Here is a 20,329-nt window from a genome sequence, read left to right as displayed (position 1 = left end):
GTAGTGTGTTCGCTCGATTGAATTACGAGAACAAGAACTTTCCTCTACTTTTCCTGCAAGAACCGGTGGAAACACTGATACACATGAACTATATTATAACTATACGTGTGCTAGGGGGTATTCTAGGTACCCTTAAAGGTACTGGGTATGAACTTAAGTGTGGAATGAATTTTGTATGGGGGCTCCAACGTCTGTGGAGCACTGGAGCTCAAAGTCTTAAACTGTACAAGCAGAGTACTTGCTCCTTGTTCTTAAGATGTGAAGGAAAAATCTATAGACATATAAGAAAATGGAGACAGGATTCAATCGCCTCACAAATGACGTTATACTGATTACTGAACTGACAACCTTCATGTTTTTTCTTCCATTTGCCTCTGATGCAAGCATGCGCCCAATACCATGGGTTTGTCTAAGTTGTTGAACGTTTATTAAATCTGTTTGAAAACATAATTGAAGCACACAGAAATAATGTCTGCTACATTACCTGGGAGGGAGTGAAGCCAGACATGCGGAAAGCTGAAAACACAAGTGGCACCTCTGCCTTCAATAACATCTCAACGTAGTGAGCACTGCAAAAATAGACTGGATGGATGCCAGAAACCGCAGTATCAATTGGTAGGTGGCTCTGGCGGAAAAAAAAAAACAATCAGAATTTCACTATGTGCACTTGCAGTTTGTAATCGTATAAATGTACTCATTAAGGTGTATTGATGTTTTTAAATTACTTAATGGCAAAAAATAGTGCTCATATCTTTTATGTCAATAATAAATTTTTTCAAACTTAAGAAAAGCACTAGGTACCCACATGGATGAAGCTTCAAGCGGGTTGTTTGTTATGTGACATACCCAAATAAATGCATTCTTGGCTTGGTAGTTGGGCCTGAGGTCTGCTATTCCAGTGTTGGTTTTTCTTGTTTCACTAAGAGAGGTTTTAAGTTGTTCATTTTTGGATCATGAACATATATATAGTGTACGGTTTACCAATAAAGTGACAGATCTGTACCCCTAGAAGTACAACTTGAATGGATGTAAATTTACTACATTTTGGAATTCACAAACATTCGCAGTACACTGCAGTCGAAGTCTGTGAAAGCTGCGCCAGTGTCAGGTTTCCAGGCATACTACTGGCAATCAAAGACCCAGAAGGTGAAGGGACAAATGCATGCACATAGTCTAACCTCTGGCAATCGCTCAGCATTTTATTCAAACCCATTGTTTTTCGCCCACTGTGCCACTGTAGACAGAGGGACTGATTTAGGATTTGGCAGACAGCGTAAAGGCAGTGTGGTGGAGGGCTTTACATCAGCCACCCTGCCTTTATTTCGCCTGCCAAAATTAGGGATGCCCACCAGCCATTCGGACATCTCTATACATTGACAGAATCTACCATAATGGGGGATCCTGTCAGAATAGAGAATGTTTGATGGAGGGCTAAGTCAAACAGAACGGCCGGCAAACAGTTCCAAAGTATTTTCTTTTCAAAAGCAAACTCATAAAGTGGGAGTTTGTTTTTGAAAAGTAAAAGAATATTGACCTGACCGCCACACCATGGAAGTTGTCTCCAATGGTGTGCTGGTTGTATATTTCTACTTTTTTTATTGTCCCTCATTGCAAGGATATACCTGGAGGTGATGGACAGTAAAAAAAAAAAAAAAAGCCCCCAACCCGTCCACTCTAAGTAGGTTGGACAGTCAGATGAATTAACTATGACAGCCCGACCTAGTCGACTAGACAGAGGCCCTGATTTAGGGTTTGGAGGATGAAGTAAAGGCAGGCAGTGTGGTGTTTCAAAAACAAACTGCTAAAGTCGACCATAGTCATCTCACCCATTCACACTGTGGACTTCTGCTTTTTTAGCTGGGAAATTTGAGATGCACAGCCCCTGAATCTCACTTACTAGTTATTCACTTGAGAATTCACAAATACCGTTTACAATATTGCAAGCGATACCGCAAGAAACCGTGTGCAAGAAGAGAGAAACGTAACAATTAAGGGGTTCCCTTGTGAAGCTCCAGTATGTGGTGCAAGAGAGCTACATTGGGTCCAAGCTGGTAACTCGTCTTTGCCCAAATTTGCCTGGAATTAAATGGCTAATTAAAATACCGTGTCATTTCCTTTTCATCGTTTTATCAACAGTCCAACCGGCCAATATTTGCAGTGAAAACATAAAATAAAAAAAGAGGCAGGCACAACTTTATTTCAGAACAACAACTGACAGCATACACCAGCAAGGAGCCAGGGTGACAAGAGGGCAACAGCATACTTGTTCTGTGTACCCATACACCACATTGATTAACATAATCAGTTTACCCTCTCTGACAAATTGATTCCAACTCTCCGGTCCAACGAGGTAAACAACTGAACATCAGATTTCAAGTGAGATATGAAGCCAGTGACGATGCATCAAACATTCATCAGGTGGGCAAGATCCCGGGGTGGTACTCTGATCCTTGGATCACCAAAGAATGAACTGACCAACACGAAACACCGCGATCTACCAAATGTATGACTTCATCTACAGACTTTGGGCATGATTTAGACAGCAAAGTTCTGCCCACCTCATTTAAGGGCCATATATATCAAGGCCAAATGGGTTCGCAAATGCCGAAATTCACAGAATTTTGGCGTTTGCGAACCCATTTTTCCAAAATGATATGTATCAAACAATTTGGGTGCAAAATAAGGAATCGCAAAATTTGCCATTCCTTATTTTGCGATTGCATTTAAGGAATCGCACATTTTGCGATTCCTTAAATGCAATGTATCAAGGAAAAAAAAAATCCAAAATACCCTTAAGGAATCGCAAATTACCACCAACTTCTAGTTGGTGGTAAGTTGCGAATTCTTTTAAAAAAGCATTTTTTTGAAAATGCAATGGTGCCATGTGACGCTCATACAAGCCCTTAGGGCATGTATGTGCGCCATATGCGCACACATGTCATTTTCAGGGGTGCAGCAGGGTGTTCTTCAGACACCCATGCACCCTTGGAAATATTCTCAATTTGCGATTAGCAAATTGCGAATCGCAAATTGTGAATAATTTCCCATTCATTCCTATGGGCCTCCTGGCCCATAGAAATGAATGGGAAATTATTCCTTAATTTTGATTAGCAATTTGCTAATCGCAATTAAGGAATTTTAAGGAATCGCTTAAAAATTGCGAATTTCTTCATACATCCAACGGCCTGACTAAGTAAGGAACGTCAGAGGTTTGGCTATATGTCTGCCTGACCTATTGAATGGGTGAACACATGTCCACTTTTTATTGTCCTTCACCGCCAGGTGAAACCTGGAGGTAAGTGGCAGTGAAAACTGAAAAATGGGTCCCACGCTATGGAAAAAAAACTCTCATGGCAAGACAGTCATTGCTTTTTTTATTTTCAAAACAAAATCCAGCTTTTGGATATTGTTTTTGGAAATAAAAAACATTTTGAAAGTGTGACATAAGGCTACGTTGTGTTGATAGAGCCGTCTGTTTAACTTTCGCAGCATTTACAAAAATAGCTGTGATGGTGTCTACTATAGATAAAAGAGAGGTCTGCTGGTCCGGCAGACATCTCTACATTTGGCTGGTAGTGTACCCTTGCCATGGCAGGAGTACAGTACCCCTCCATGGCACCAGTACTTAATCCATTCCCCAAAGTCAAAATCAGGCCCTCTGTTCTTCACTATGTTTTGAGGCACTACAGTACAACAGTAGATTATGGATGTAAATGTTAGATTTAACAGAGGCACTATGTTATAAACCATCTTGTAGCAATCAGAAGCTTGTTAAAATTTTAAAGAGAAAACTATTTCATATTCAGACAATTACTTTTAAGAAAGCGTAACATACTTATTGCAAAAGGTCAGCAAAAAATGGTGCATTTTCCAACAAACCTTCTTTCTTCCTCATGCTGGGCCCAGTTCGTAAACGTTTTTGTGCATTTAAATTTTACTTGGATGAATAAAACAGTTATTGCAGTGAGTAAGTTTCAAATCTTTAATCACTAAATAAGATTTTTTTTAAATGTCACCCTCTCAAATTGCATGCATGAATTGTGGAAATCTCACCAGTATGGTGGAAATTCTGCAACTGGAAAGTTAGGAAAAAGGGTGGATTTGTGGTCATTTCAAGGTGAGTCGACCATCAAAAGCCAGCAAATATCCACAGATTCTGTGGTTGCACCAGAGTGGCCCTTCCACCACTTCTAGGGTAGATTAAAGGCTAGGTGTTTTCTTTCATGGCTAGATGGGCTGCGAAAACCTCTCAATGAAAGTCAGTTTGTTCCTTTTCTAGTCACATCCTACAAAAGTGGGGCCAGGTTTGAACATTTTTCCATATAGACCTGGTATGTGAGTATTCACATCTTATTGAAGTTTACCAACCTGTAAAGACCTGACAAATCGCTCCTTTCAAGGGCAAAATAAAAGTACATGGATGAAAGGACTTTGAAAATACTGACGATTTAGTGTGAAACCTGAACCACAAGATGATAAAGTTATTTACATTCAGTAACGCTTTATCTGGTAGAGACTGTTTAGCCGCAGCTTCCATACCTTGGAATATTCCCCAGGCGTCAACCTGGATCATTACATTTTCTGTCCCTGTTGGTGGCATCGATCAGCTCCACGTCGACTTCATCCATGCCAGAAGTGACATGCGCAGTTCTTATATAGGTGCCCCTCCAGCACAATGACAACAGTTTAATGTCATCGCATTACCGCACCAGAATTACGGAGCCCCAACAGAATGCCGATGGACCATATGCAGACACTAAGGATCTACAGAGATAATCAATTTCTGTAATTCTGCCTTAGTAGCAGAAAGGGTATTATAACAATTGCTACCGTCTCCACCTGATGCTATAATCTTACCATGTTCTTCTTCGATATCCGATAGGCTCTCAAGTAATTTGGATTCTTCTGCTCTATCTTCTTTTTTCATTTTAGCTGAAAAACTAATGGTCTCACCTCTCAAAGCTGCTTCGAAGGATTCCCAAACTATATTCCGAGAGGCGCTAAATCAAGCTACTAGGGTCAACCGTTACGAAACAGGTGAACATGGGGGTAGAGCCCTCGCTCTCCGCCTGAGACAAGAGAGGTCTAAAAATTTAATTATAAAGATTGTGGATAATGATAATAAATTTACAGAAACTAATCATATTTCACATGTCTTTAGAGACTTCTATCAAAGACTTTATGATGAGGAGAATAGAGATAGGGAACAACAGGATATTATGGAAGACCAAGGACCACTTCTAGATACGGTTTTACAAGAAGAATTAGATAAAGACATTACCCAATCGGAGGTTATATCTGCTCTACATGAGCTGGCCTCGGGGAAGGCAGCAGGACCCGATGGCATTCCTCTAGAGGTCTATAAGAGTATAGAATCCGAAATTATCATCCTACTTGGAGATCTCTTTAATAGGATAGTATGCTCAGGTCAAACCCCAGACTCATGGAAGGAGACTAATATTATCATTTTCCATAAAAAAGGGAAACCTAGCGAGAACCCGGGGTCTTATAGACCTATCTCGCTGATTAACTCCGACACCAAGCTTTATTCGAAAATCTGGGCTAGGAGGTTGGGCAGGATCATAGGCGGTCTTGTTTCCCCTTGGCAGCATGGGTTTGTCCCTGGACGTGGCACGACGGATCATACCAACAGTGGCTATAGCTCTATTTGATGCTCATGCTGCTACAGGAGGGGAGATGGCCATGATCCTGCTCGACGCAGAAAAGGCATTTGACCGGGTGGTCTGGAGTTATCTGTGGGATATTTTAGCAGGTAGAGGGTTCGGACAGAAAATCATTAGGGCACTAAGGGCGATGTATCAAGATCCAGTCGCCAGTGTGACCGTTATGGGGGAGAAATCGACCTTGTTTCCTATAAAGGGGGGAACCCGTCAGGGATGCCCGTGCTCTCCGATCCTTTTCTCCCTATATATTGATTCGCTAATTCAGGCTATACTAGGATGTCCACGGTTAAGACCTGTAATTTTTAATGGGCATGAAAATAAAGTCCTAGCTTACGCGGACGACATTGCGGTGTTCTCTTCGGAGCCCCAGCAGGCAATAGAGGTTTTGTCTGTTTTGGCGAAAAAGTTTGGCGCTAGGTCTGGATATTTATTAAATGAATCTAAGACACAGATCATTTGTACAAAAAAGATCGTGAAGGCTGATCCCAGATTTGTAGAAGCAGCAGTTTATCTTGGGGTGACAATTAATGCTTCGGTTGAGAAAATCGTTGAGGAAAATTATACCCCACTTATTAAATCAATCAAATCTGAGCTGAAAAGGTGGGATGGGCTACATCTGTCCCTGATCGGGAGGGTTTACGCAGTCAAAATGACAATGTTTCCTAAGATTTTGAATCTATTTCGAGCCATCCCCTTATTTCTGGAGGAGAAAATTATTACAAATCTGGAATCAATTTTCATTAAGTTTATCTGGCAATTTGGGAAGATAAGACGATCCACCAATTTGCTGTCTCTCCCAAAAGATAGGGGAGGCTTGGCGCTCCCTAATTTAAAGATTTATCATTGAACCTGCCTGCTGACACAAATGTCAGTGCTCTTTCGGTCTGAGTCAAATGGTAACAACCCAACTGTAGGAGTAGAATGACCACCTTCCATATTTGAATTACTGTTATGCAGAAAGGCACAGGTGCTAATGGTATGTGAAACTAATTGCAAATTCTTCAAGAAGGCAAGATATAAGATTATGGATGGTGTCTGGAGAGTTTGGACGATTTGTAGAAAGCATTGTAATATTCCAAAAAACAATTCATATTTACATATTTATAAATCCAGCCTCCTCTCAGCAATCGAAGCCGACAGAACTCTTAAAATATGGAGAGAGCTGGGCATTAAAACCCAGGGGCAATTGATGGACGGAGAGGGAGTAGTAAGTTTGATATTATACAAAGCTGATATGGAATCCCAGATAATCATTGGTTTGTTTATTGACAAATAATTTGTATAATGAAGGCTCAGAGACCAAAACTGTTACCTCCCGATGTCTGTCCCTTATTGGAGGTGCTTACTAGAGGGCGCAGCAAAATTAACACCATATATAATCTTCTAATATCAGAGATCAAAGACGATGTTGATAAGACCGAGGTAGCCTGGGCAAGAAAATTGGGGAATCCTGATGTAGATGTTTATAAGGCCCTATTACTGAATAAGAAGATCTTCAGAGCTACAAGCTTAAGGGCCCAGCACTATAAGACAGTATTTAATCTTTATTACACACCGGCGAAACTATTTTCATGGGAGGTCAGGACGGATGATACATGTCCAAGATGTGGGAATAGACAAGCAGAATTACTTCATATGTTTTGTAATTGCAATCTTCTAACACCGGTAAAGAAAGCGATTGAAAACTTTTGGGGGGCTGCTAGGACATAGGATTGGCCTATCCCCTACCCTAATGATTCTGGGCACGTATTCCAACCTAAAACTTGGGAAAGAGGAAGAAGCTTTGATCTTTATATCTGTGGCCGTGCTTAGGCTTTTGATTTCGGCCGGCTGGAAGGATAGTGAGGCCCCCTCTTTCCAAATGTGGCTCACCAGGTTGCTCGGAATACATAATATTGAGTCTGCACTGTATGAACTAAAGGGAATAAGAACTCGGGACTTTGGAAGAAGACTCTGGGCCCCAGTCACAGACTGGAGGAAATCAAAGTTGTAAAAAGTTAAACTGTAAAATTGTCTTTTAGAGCCTATTAGTATTTGATTACCCGCAGAAGATTGATTATTACGAAATGGTAATAAGATGTAATTATTATGAAATTGTTTCAGCCGTATTGTATAACTTGAGCTTATATTTATTGCCACATAACTTATTGTATTGTCTAGTTGTGATTTGTTAGTGTCCTTTTGTAAGAACTGCTGCTTTTATCTCCGGATTCTTTGAATAATGTTTTTTATCAATTGTAACTGCACTTATATTCCCAATAATAAACAAAACTTAAAATAAAAAAAAAGGATCTACAGAGATAATTCCCTAGTTGAAAAAAATATGTTTGCAGAACGAGGGAGATGGCAGTGTCTGTAAGAAATCTGCGGCTAGATAAAGTTTCTACCAGAAAAAGTGTTACCAAAGTTAAACAATTTTTTTAACTGATAGAGACTTCAAGCCACAGATTCCTTACCTTAAAATGGATACTCAAGCAATACCTCCTGGGAGGTGGGTCTGTGAATAAATTAAGACTAGGAATTGCTGGAGGACTGAGCAGGCAAAATACCAGTCACGACGGGCATGACTGTCCAGGCAGTAATGCTTGGTGAGTGTGTGCAGAGAGGCACCCAGCACAACCTGACAGATGTCCAGAACAGCTAACCAGGTGGTCACAGCATTGGCTCTGGGGAAATGAGCTCACAAACCCTAAGGGGTTACTTTTGGGCCAATGCGTATCAGATTTTAATGCAGAGTACAATCCATCTGAAGATGGTCCCTTTCAGCACAGCCCTCTCTTTCTTTGCTCCGGTGAATCCAATGAAGAGTTGATCATCCGCCCGATGTTCCTTAGTATGGTCAATGTAGAATGATAAAGCTCTATTTGAGTCTAGGCAATGGAGATTCTCCTCCTCTTTGGAAAAGTGAGAAGGAGCAAAGAAGGATCGCAGTCTGATGTTCTTGCCGACACGGAAGGGTGTCACCACTTTTGGGAGGAAAAAGGCATGTGTTCTCAGAACCAGTTTGTCTGGAAGGAAGTTGATGTATGGAGATTCACAGAGAGTGCCAGAAGCTTACTAACCCTCATGACCAATATAATGCCATTATAAAGGCAGTTTTAATGGTCAAACAATGCGGAAGGCCTTTGTGCATAAGCTCGAAGGGCAAGCACATCAAGAACGTCAAGACTAGGTGCAAGTCCCATTGGGGCATGCTGAATGGTCTTTGTGGGAGCATCTGCAGGAGTCATTTTAGAAAAATAATCTTAGCGGGTGACTTAAACAGGGAGGGCTGATTCGGGAACTCGTAAGAAAGTTCATATGGCTGAAAGCCGGGCTAACAATAGAACAATTAACATCTTAGACAAAAGTGAAGAAAGGAGATCAGTATTTTTGGCAGCACACACAGCCACCAATGTGTTCCAATGGCAGGCATATACTGTCTTCATTGAGGTATGTCTGGTTCCAGAATGACATCACAGACTTCTGAAGGAAAATCGGAGGTTTTCAGTTTGCCGCCGCTCAATCTCCATGCACAAAGGCAGAGGGTGTGCAGATTTGGGTGCAGAATTCTGCTGTGAAAGGAGATCTTCCCGAACAGGTAACCTGATTGGAGGACGATTGCTCATGTTCAGGCGATTAGGATAACATACTCTCTTGACCAAACTAGAGCCACAAGAATAACTTGGGCCCCGGTGTTCCTGATCTTCTTGAGAACTCGGAGCAGGAGCAGTGTTGGTAGAAAGAAGTATAGGAGGATGGAATTCCATTCAAGACAAAATATGTCTCCAAGCAAGAGCAGACTTGCAAACTCGAGCGGGCAGCAGAGAAGTGCTGGCAGTGCACGTTCTCTATGGTGGAAAACAAACAAAGTACTTACCTTTGGTAGCGCTTTTTCTGATGGATGCAGAATCTACCTGCAGATTCCTCACGTTTTGAATAACCCCATGCGCCAGCTTGGACTGGAAACTTTTCAATAGCTCTCCCATGTCGAGAGGGGCTGTTGGTATATACATGCATGCTGCACCGTGTGACGTCACTGGAGCAATAAGAAGGCCCAGTAGGCATGTTGACATCAGTTTACACCATTTTTTATGTGCCTTCGAGGCGAGCGGCTGGAACCAACATCAAAATTACAAGTACAGTTGCTAAACTTCAAATCAAAGTTAGTTTATATATAAAAATGCATGTACATACTAAAACAGATTTCTTAGGTATATACAGACAAGCAACAGAGAGGAGGGTGGGTTGATGAAGAATCTGCCGGTGGATACTGTATCCACCAGAAAAAGTGTTACTGAAAGTAAGTAACTTGTTCTTCTGATGGGTACATCTACCTGCAGATTCCTCACCTTTTGAGTAGAGTACCTAACTGTCCCACACTCAAAGGGTGGTGCATGTTTGTCTATACCAAAAATCTTACAAAACAGAATGCACAAAGTGACCGTCTCTCCTCACTTCAGAATCTAAATAATAGTGTTTCGCTGAAGTGTGAAGAGAGGCCCAAAAAGATGCTTTACAAATATCTGCTACAGGGACACATCTAGCTAATACAGAAGTAGAAGATTTAGCTCTAGTAAAATGAACACATTCTTCGTAGCTAGTCTGGGGCTATTAACATTTCTTGTGCCCAGTCGAAGTGAACTTTCTTTAGCACCCGAGGATCAAGATTATGAGAGGAAATGGGTGAAGCAGCTGGGAGCTCCAGCTCAATTAAAACGTGTCCCCCAAAGCTCTCTGCACCATATAGTGAAGGCTGCAGAACGGCGGGCGGTAGACCTTCTCCCAAGTGGCCAAGAAGTCTATTGGAGGAACCCCCCATAGGTGGAAAAGGAGTAGAAACACTTCCGAATGGAGATGCCACTCATGGTAGGCCTAAAAATGCCAGATGAGACTGTCCGCAGGCTCATTGAGAACTCCAGCCAACTGATCTGCTATGCACAAATCCAAAGATTCTGAGCCCAGGACCAGAGTCGTAGAGCTTCTCTGCAGAGAAGACACAACCCTACTCCCCCTTGCTTGTTGATGTACCACAGTGTGGTAGAGTTGTCTGTCAAGACTTTCACTGATAGACCATGAATGGAAGTGGAAAAGGCCCTGAGATCCTGATGTATGGCTGCAAACCCAAAAGACTGATCTGAAACAACTGTTCTTCTGGAGACCAAAGTCCTTTGATCTCCAGATCCCCCAGATGAGCTCCCCACCCTTGAGTGGAAGCATCTGTTAGGACTGAGGCCACCGTAGGAGGAGGTTACTTGACACATTCTACCATTGATGATCCACCTCAGTGTCTCTGGAGAGCTTGACAGAAGTCTGGAGATCCCTGTTGTGTTGAAACCACTTTCTACAGAGGCACCACGAGAAGGTACTCATGTGCCAGTGTGCAAGGGTGATCAACAGAATACGGGAGGCAGCAGACACAACACCTTCAGGACTGGAACCATAGCTCAGTTCTGAAACATGAATCCTCTGAGTAGGAGGGAAAGTTTGACTCACCGTAGCGTTAGTACTGCTCCTATAAATAGGGTGTACTGTGAGGGCTTCAGGTGAGACCTGGGTTTGTTGTTGGAAAAGCCCAGGCTGAACAACAAACTGAATCGTCACCTGCAAGGGATGCAGCAGCAACTCCAGAGACTTGGCTTTGATGAGCCAATCATCTAGGTAAGGGAATACTGGTATTCCCAACATTGTAAGATGAGCTGCAACCATTGCCAATGCCTTTGTGAATACGCGAGGGACGGAAGTAAGATCAAATTGGAGTACCGCAAACTGATAATGTTAAGACCCCACTGTGAAGCTAAGGTACTTCTTGTGTAACTGCAGAAAAGGGATGTGAAAGTAAGCATTCTGCAGTCGACTGAAACCATTCAGTCTTCTTTTTCCAGTGCAAGAAGCACCTGAGCTAGCGTCAATATCTTGAACGTTTTTCTGTTTGAGAAACCAGGTCAAAATTCTGACGTCTTAGATTGAACGCAAGCGACCTTCCTTCATGGGAATCAGGAAATAAGGCGAGTAGCATCCCGACCCCATTCCTGCTCTGGAACCAGCTCCACTGCATCTTGCAAAGTAAGGATGTGACCTCCTGTTGGAGGAGCTGAAGATGGTCCATTGAAAGCTAACTAAGACGGAGATGCAAGGGTGAGGGAAATTCCTGGAAGGGCAGAGCATACCTGTAGGAAGCTGGCTTTTTGTATAGTAGGCCAATGTAAAGGCACATCATGGAAAAAGTCCAGACGATCGTATTGGGTTACAGGTCTTACTTTAATAAGTCCACGTACTCTATTTGTAGTAGTGTGGTTGAGCAGCTTAGGCTTATCATATGTTAGTGTTAAGCGTTTGTTGCACAAACAGTGTCAATCAATGTATACACACTCAAAAAGAAATCCAAGACCAAATTATACAAATAATAAAGATTTTTATATAATTTTTGAGATCATTGGAATCAGGAAAGTACATTCAGAGTTCTGGATTTTACAAGAAAACAGTAAACCACGTGAATAACGGATTTTGAGGTATGAGCCTCAAATGCGGTAATGTTATCCTAAGGAAGGAAAGACAAATACTGCAAACATATACTTGTGGCTGAAGTTTGGACCTTGCCCATTGGAACTTGAGGTACTAGGGGAGCAAGGTCCACAGAACCACCACCAGTTTTTGATTACTTGCCCTGGGGTGTCCAGGTGTAGAGGTGTTGGACAAGTTGGTAGCCTTGAGCGCTACAAGATAGAACGCAATGGGCACCTGAAAACAAAGACTGCAGGGGGGACTTGAGGACAAGTCCGGCAGAACCCAAAGTGAGGCTCAGCTTGTGAGGGTCTTTAGAACAAGGGGGCACTGTTGGTTGTAGTGAATGCTGGCTGTGGGGCTCCAGTGCAGAGGTATTTGGCAAGCAGACCACTTGTATTGGAGGCTCCCACGGTTGGTTTGACCTGCATAGGGGAGGAAAACACAACAGCAGGGCCACTCTTGGTGTGAGCCTCATCGGTCCTGAATTTCCTCATCAGGGATGTTGGCTTTGGCAGCAGTGGTGTCCGGGCTGGAGAATAACAAGCCTCAGTTGCAGCAAGTGCTCCGGTACCCAGGGTATTGGTGCAGGGGGGCACCTGGAGGGTCTAGCATCTCAAACCTCAGTGGGGCGGCGGGGATGATCCCCCTGGTACCACAGAAACCTTTTCCTGGCGAGATCCTTGCCCGGTGGGCCGGATGGCCAGCAAAGCGATGTACCGGCCAAGAGCAGTCGGTGCCTACAGATGCAGGGGGATGGCTCCTCAATCTCAAGAGAGATTCTAGATGGTTGGCGAAGTGCTGGGCAGTTCTCCTAGTGGTGAGGAGGATGCATAGCTTTTGAACGAGTTGGGCCTTTGCACTCGTCGAGGTAGCAGCAGTCAGACAGGATTTTGTCCCAAATTTGGGGCAGGTCCTCAGTTCTCATGGTGACTGCTTTTTGTCCTTCTTTTCCCAGGTAGATGAATCTGTCAGTCTGGTGTCGGGGACCCTTAATACTGAATTTAGGGGTATTTAGGAGAGTATAGGGCAGTAGCCAATGGGCTACCTATTCCTGGGATGTCTACACCCCCTATATGACCATTTCCTGCAAGGAGTGGGCATAACCCTAACCCAGAGTTCAGAGTTTCATCAAAGATGGTGTAACCCTTCTTCGGCTGTCCACTTCAGGAAGCTCACCTTAGGGGTGTGTCTAGTCTGTAAGCGTGATGCGCCTCCTGACTAACTAATTTCCTGCTGCTCTGTTGCGAAATGGGCCATAGGGCACGGGGTGGCATTCCCCAGGTCTGGGTTGTAGCAGTTGTCGTATATCAAAGGTGGCAGAAACTTTTAAGCCTATGGCCTTGATATGCTAAAACACTAGCCATCCTGCTGGAGGAGGGGTGAATTCCTTCCGCAGGGGCAGGCATTGTTTCTGACTTCTGAGGGCTGGAGCTCTCCTTTGCAGGGGTGAGGAAGTCATCTGTAGTGGCAGGCTGGAAGATACCAGTCAGCCAGCACACTCTGTGACTAACAGGGTTTCAAGGTGCATGTCTTAATAAATCCGACACTGGAATCAGTATAGATGTATTAGGACAAGGTGCTTGATACCAAACACCATTATGTTCAGTGAAGCCATTGTGCAGCTGGGTAACTCGTAATGACCAGTATCAAGGATGTGTTTAGGATGGATTCCTTATCAATTGCGTTGCCTAGCAATGGAACTAGGCATTACAGCAACACATCTACTCATACAGGAGTGCCCTCACATGTAACATAATGCAACCTGACTTAGGGCTCTAATGTCTGCTGTAGGGATGACTTACATATAGTACATGCAGTGTACATGGGCATGGCACACAGTGAGTGTGCCACGCTGTGCTTTCTGAATGGCTTACGCCATTTAACTCATCCTGCAATGGCAGTCTGCATGCAGTTTGTGAGTAGGCACCTGAGGGTGGCATAATGTATGCTAAAGCCCTTAAGCACCCTCTTTAGTACCCATGCCCTGGGTACCAGGAGTACCATTTACCAGGAAGTTATAAGGGTGCTCAAGTCGTTGCCAATTGGCTGACAATTTAGCATCTGTATTGTTTTTAGGGAAAGGCAATGGCACTGGGGCCTGGTTAGCAGGGACCTACTGCACTACCTAACGACATCAGTACCAGTGAGCAAAAAGTGGGGGTGGCCAGGTAAAAAAAAGGCACTTTTGTATAGTAGCCCTTTCTCACAAAATGTAACATCTAAAGATCCAATGTTATGGCACTCCACTTATGTTATGTACCCACCGGTAAAGCGTGCTCTTAGATGGGAAAACTAGGCCTGTCTAATTTATTGCAATATTGGCAGAGAAGGAAAATGGGGGAAGGGGAACTGCTCGTTGTCTAGCCCTCCCACGCCCCCTGTATCTTCTGTAAAGGGGGTTGAATGACTGCTGCTGTTGATGCTGCTGTCGCCCACAAAATGAAAAGTTTCTGGCAAACGTTCTGAATATTTTAAATTACTCGTAGTCTTTGGGCTGAGACTGAAGACCAAAAGAACAAGCTGTTGCCTTGCTCTCTTTAAAATGTTCTAGGGCAGAGTCTGTTTTAGCATCAAACAAATAACCACAATAAAAGGAAAAAGCCATCAGAGCATTCTGCATATGTTGAGAAAATCCAGACCCTCTCAACCATGCATGCTTTCTGGTAGAAACCGAAGTGCCTATTGCTCTAGCCACAGAATCAGCTATATCCAGCCCGGAGTGCATAACCTGATGGGCTGCAGCTTTGCCTTCACTCAAAAGTTCAGAAAAATGTCCCTGAACATCACCGGGAAATTTCAGAGCAACAGACTTTGCAGAATCCAACAGTGCATGAATATAGCAACCCATCAGGCAGGTTGGATTTGTAGATTTTAGTGTCATGCTGCCAGATGAGAAAAACTTTTTTGCAGACTGTCTGTGTCCTCGGATTCTCTATCTCCAGGAAAAGAAGGAAAAAATCCACGAGTCAACTTTGACAAACATGAGGTGAAAACAAATAAAATCTCAGGCGAAGGATGAGAGGACAAAAAGAAAGAATCTTCTGGAGCCGGTTTAAACCTTCTGACTACTGGCCTACAAACAGCAGAGGCAATCACTGGCTTTTGCCAAATGTCCACAATTGTCTCTCATAGAAGGGCAACAAAGGCTCAGATGATAATAAATAAGAATGGATTACCTTGGTCAGTATGTTTGATTTCAGCTCTGTAGTGGGAAGGGGCAAGTCCAACATTACTGCCGCTTTCCTTAGAACCGAATGGTATGAAGTGACTTTTGGAGGTGGAATGCACTTTGGAGGCAATAATTCCCATTCTGGATACTGATTCAAAGCAAGAGCTTCCCTCAACCATCAAGTCTGGGTCCAATAAGAGCTGCTCCACTATTTCACACTCTCCTGCTTCATGAGGATCTTTCTCTCCAAAGAAATAGTTTCCCTCTTCTATGAGGTGTTGGGCATCTCTTGTCGACCTATGTTGTAGTGCCAGCATCAGCGAATTCGGCAACGGTGTCGGGGATGAAAGAAGAGTCAAAATCTGTGACGTAATGACGGAGGTAGCCGGGGCCAGAGGGGTCCCTTGTGGTGCTGGCAAAACCCCCTCTACAGTTGAAGGAGCAAAGGATATTGAGTGGTTATCCTAATGCTGTCCATCAGCACCGGAGTCAACCAGGAAATCTGAGCCATCGGCATGAAGGGCATAAAAGGCGCCTGCTAGAAAGGTGTTGGAAAACTTCCCAGAGAATAAGCCAAATGACCTATGGGGCCACCAGGCCCTCCAGATGGAGTCATCACCCTATTGAAGAAGCTAAACATGGCATTCAAAAAAGGACTATAATCTTCCCCCCTGCAGCTGGGTAGGCTGGATATGGCTGCTCCTTCCGAAACTGAGGAACCGGATTCAAGACTGACCTTGAGTCCTGAGGTTAAAGGGGAATTAGGACATGGTGCTGGAGCCGAAGGTGGCACCAGAAATGGCGCTGGATATGGGGCTGGAGTGTCGTCCTCATGACCCTCCTCCAAAGTCGGATGTGGAGACATTGATATCGGCGGCTTGTACTTTGTAGAGTGATGTTGAGAACCATGGCATACCCTCTTTTTGTTTTTTCTTCGACGACTTTGATGAATAAGGAGACAGAGACTTCGACCTAGGACAAGATTTGTGCCAATCCCTTTTCTCTTATCTTGCTCTAGCCATGAACAGCTTTGCTTCTTTCCTTCAGAGCCTTTGGATAGATCCATTGACAATTGGAACAAATGTCAACATCATGATCCGACCCTAAGTACTAAAGAACCAGAGGCAGATTCATGAGGGTCAGTAATAGGCATCTGACCCTCACAGTCCTTGCAGAGCTTAATTAGCAATTTTGGGGGTGGTAACATTATTCCCCAAAAACTGTACTATATAGGAAAATACATCAAAAAAGTCGACAACTCCCATGGGAGAGTTGAAAAAAACATTAAGGGTCAAAGGCTTGGAAAAAAAAGGGAACTGACGTTCGCATGTCAACAGGCCTTCTCATGGCTCCAGTGACTACGCCGTGCTAGGTGCAGAGCCATGTATATACCAACACCCCCTGCTGACGTGAGAGAGCTACCGAAAAGATTCCAGTCCAAGCTAATGCCTGGCAATATTCAAAAGGTGAGGAATCTGCAGGTAGATATAGCCATCAGAGAGACCTAACCAGGTTTCTCCCTCGTCTCTGAAGAAACCAAGTACTACTCCAGCTGATTTTGTCTGCCCTGGCTTTCAAAGATCCAGCCAGGTGTTGTACTACCAGGAAAATGTTTTGACTCCCAGCCATGCCCAGAGACGCAGGGCCTCTTGACACAGGGCACACGCCCCTACTCTGCCCTGCTTGTTGCAATACCACATGGCAGTAGTGTTGTTTGTGATGATTTAAACAAGCCTTGCCTTGATGGAAGGTAGAAAGGCTTTCAGTGCTAGGCGAATGGCTCTCAACTCCAAGTTTAGGAGAGGCTCAGACTAGAAGTGGGTGATGAATTTCGCGGAGTTTTGGCCAAATTTCAAAGTGGCAGAGTTTTTTCCCGTGCAGGCTCACCTTTAGTTGAAGAAAATTGGCGTACCCTAGTGTGATTTTCTAGAAGGGCACGCAACGAGATATTACCAATGAAGACGGTAGTAGACGGTCCAAACTGATCGCGGTGAGAAAGCTGCCGCTCAAGTGGGAAATCTATTCGAGTGGCAGCAAAGAAGCAGCAGCCTCTCGTGTGCTGTGACTTCTTTGATTTTTTCGACTTTTTGTGGGTCTTACCTGATGACGACTTCAAGCACAATTACAAGGGCTGGGAAAGGCTCTGCGAATGGGTCTGATACCTTTTCCGTTACCAGGCCCTAGAGAGTTGCGGAGTTGACTGTTGTCAGGCAGTCAGAAGCTTCAGGGATCACTCCTGGAGTGCTTTGTGGTTCATGGTGCGACAGTCTTTACATGCCTTACTTCAGGCACTAGAGGCAACCCATGTGGGGGTCTGTCTGTCGGGGTCTGTCACATATATCTGTCTGTGACAGGAACTACAGGGTTTAAACCCCAAAGGTTTTTTAAGGGACATCCCTAAGCACACTGGAAAACAAGTACAAAAACAGTTCGGCAAAACGCCGAAAACACTGTTAAAAGCATGCCGGGGTGGTGGCACTATAGGCACCATGAACATACTTTCCGGCGCGGATTACACAGATGCAGAGTTGGTCAACGCCAACTACTGGTGCACAAAGATACTGCTCGAAAATTTCCAAATCTAGTCTGACGCCTGGGGTATATCCTAAGGTAAGGAATCTGTAGCTAAAAGTTTATATTAGAGACAACAAAATAAATAAAAATAGTGAGATGAAATCCAAGAAAAATCGACATATAGGGCCTGATTACGATGACGGTCGGAAAGCATCCGACAGACATTCGGATTCTCCTAGACCGTGTCGGAACCCTTCTGTGCGACTTGGCTGGAAACAATTCTGAGTGACCGATTATGATGCTTGCGGTAAAAAGGGAAATCGTTCGGTCATTCCGAATCGGTTCTGACCAGAACTCAGAGAATCCTCTGAGCTCTATGGACAGTGTTTCTGACTGACCGATTACATTGTCGGATTCTGACAGCCTTTCCGACTCGATCTGTCTGACACGAAAAGACTGTCGGAAACTGACCTTGGGGGCCCCTAGCAGTACCCCCTCCATCCCAAGTCCTTTGGTTTGGGGTCGAGGGGGTACCCAAGGGACCCCCTTGTAAAACCATGCACAGTGTGGCAGGCATCATGGGGTGCCCGTGACAGGATGAAAGCTTTTCCGCAATCACCCATTTTCCTCTTAGAAGCCTGTGTTGTCGGTCGGAACACAAGCTCACATTGAAGTTGATGGGAGTCCTTCCGAACAGTAGGTGGTTGGAACCGAATCCGGCAAGGAGTCCGCGGTTTAGTTTCCAACCAACATCATAATCAGGCCCATAGTGGTTAGATTGCTTAGAATCCCACTGGCATCGTCAAGTTTCAGACTCAACTATAGAAAACTTTGAAGAAACTGGGAAGGGTAGATCCCATATTTATTGGGGTCCAGGCGAAAGGGGAAGAAAAAAGTTAAGTGTATATTTAAATATACACCTACCCACAATGAAGTTCTGGCGGAATAAATTTTAAACACTGTAGTAATGAAGATAATCTTCCACAGTCAAAGATGACCTTCAGCAATTCAATGGGTCCGTTCTGAGTGAAACCCATGAAGGCAGGCAGCTTGATAAAAAGTAGGACTTTTAATGCTCTAGCTTTGAGAATCGGGACAGAGGTGTTCAAAAGAGCATAGGAGAAATAGATCCCTTTGGAAAAGTGTCAACGTGACAAGGTATATATTATTTAAGTGGACTCCGCATATATAATTTTCAGATTTTGTGGCATTAATGGTCTTTTTATGAGAAACATAGCTGAAGCTCACTAAAACTAATCTTACTTAGATACGAACATAGAATACGAAAAAAATACAATTAATTTCACCAACAAAAACAGGAATCTATTATGAGCATTCCAAAGGTTCATCCACCATACTGTTATTTATAAGCTCTGTGTTATGATTTCGTTTAAAATTCAGTACTGTGAGAGCCATTGCCTTCGCTAAGCTTTCTACAGCGCCTTCAAAAGCGGTGCCAATCACAAGCACATTTATCGCATTTATTTTCGACCGAGATTTTGCGTAAAGAACAACAAATCACTTTAGGTACTTTTGATAAAAAGTTAATGCATTTAAAGAAGCACTGCGAACGCGATAAATATTCATTTAAGATATTTCAAAGCTGCATTTTGAAGAAAGATAAAAAAAAGAGTAGAGTTCTCACAGAAATATGCAACCGAGGTAGCCAAAGAAATGCTGAGACGAGGAGGCTGGAGAATCGCTGAAGAAATGTTAACGTTCTCTCGCTGTCTCCGAACATTAGCATGAAGACTGAAGATGCGAACCAGTCATGGCCAGCGTACCTTCCCTGCAAACACCCTGAAACGTGCAGTTAAGGAAAAAAATGCAACAAATAACCAAAAGAAAGTCAGCAAGCCAGCAAAAAGAACCACTGGATTCGAAGCTGGGAAGAAATTGTATGTACAACGGTCTAATGCAGGAAAACAGTGTTATGTTGATATTTTTGAAAGGAAATAGGCGGACCTTAATTGAGCACTATTGGCCTCAGCTACGGGCATTAACTGCTAATAATAGCCCACCCTCAGCGATCATGCGCCTATTGGGTATTTATGGGTATTTGCAGTTGGTGACGTCCTGCAGAAGGAGGCACTTAAGCCATGCTACTCTCCCTGCTGTAGGTCAGCACCTTAAATCTCCCCAGGATCCCTGCCTGCTCTTATTCCTTCCCCAGACGTGCTTGGGCCGGTGCTTCTGTAAGGAGAGGTACGAGTCGTGCAGAGTGCAGGCCCAGCATCCCCCACCATACAGCACTGATAGCCTTACTCCAGGAAAGGGAAGTGGGGAAGGTAAAGGGAGGAGGGCCGATGCTGTTGTAGGACTATTTCCCTAGATGGAAAATTAGAAGTCCCACATTTAGCATTTATTATTGGGCAGAATAATGATTTATTGGTCTATGACAGGGAAGAACAAATAATAGCATCAAAGAAACTGAAACCACAAATCAATCCACTGCACAGCAAGGTTAGATTAGTTT

The 20,329-nt window shown here is 43.7% G+C and overlaps 1 protein-coding gene across 1 annotated transcript in view; it reads right to left on the bottom strand.

The window, feature by feature from the left end:
* TBC1D32 (TBC1 domain family member 32) overlaps positions 1-20,329 on the bottom strand; it is a 959,368-nt gene that overhangs the window by 178,521 nt on the left and 760,518 nt on the right. Inside the window, exons 31-32 of the mRNA XM_086926728.1 lie at positions 19,499-19,653; positions 485-625 (exon numbers count right to left, since the gene is read on the bottom strand). Coding sequence (XP_086782854.1) covers positions 485-625; positions 19,499-19,653 — 296 coding nt within the window. The remainder of the gene's footprint in view (positions 1-484; positions 626-19,498; positions 19,654-20,329) is intronic.

This window comes from Lissotriton vulgaris, chromosome 6, assembly GCF_964263255.1.
Source record: "Lissotriton vulgaris chromosome 6, aLisVul1.2, whole genome shotgun sequence".
NCBI classification, from domain to species: domain Eukaryota; kingdom Metazoa; phylum Chordata; class Amphibia; order Caudata; family Salamandridae; genus Lissotriton; species Lissotriton vulgaris.
The sequence above is the reverse complement of the archived record's forward strand: the minus strand, read 5'-3'. Positions and strand labels throughout refer to the sequence as shown.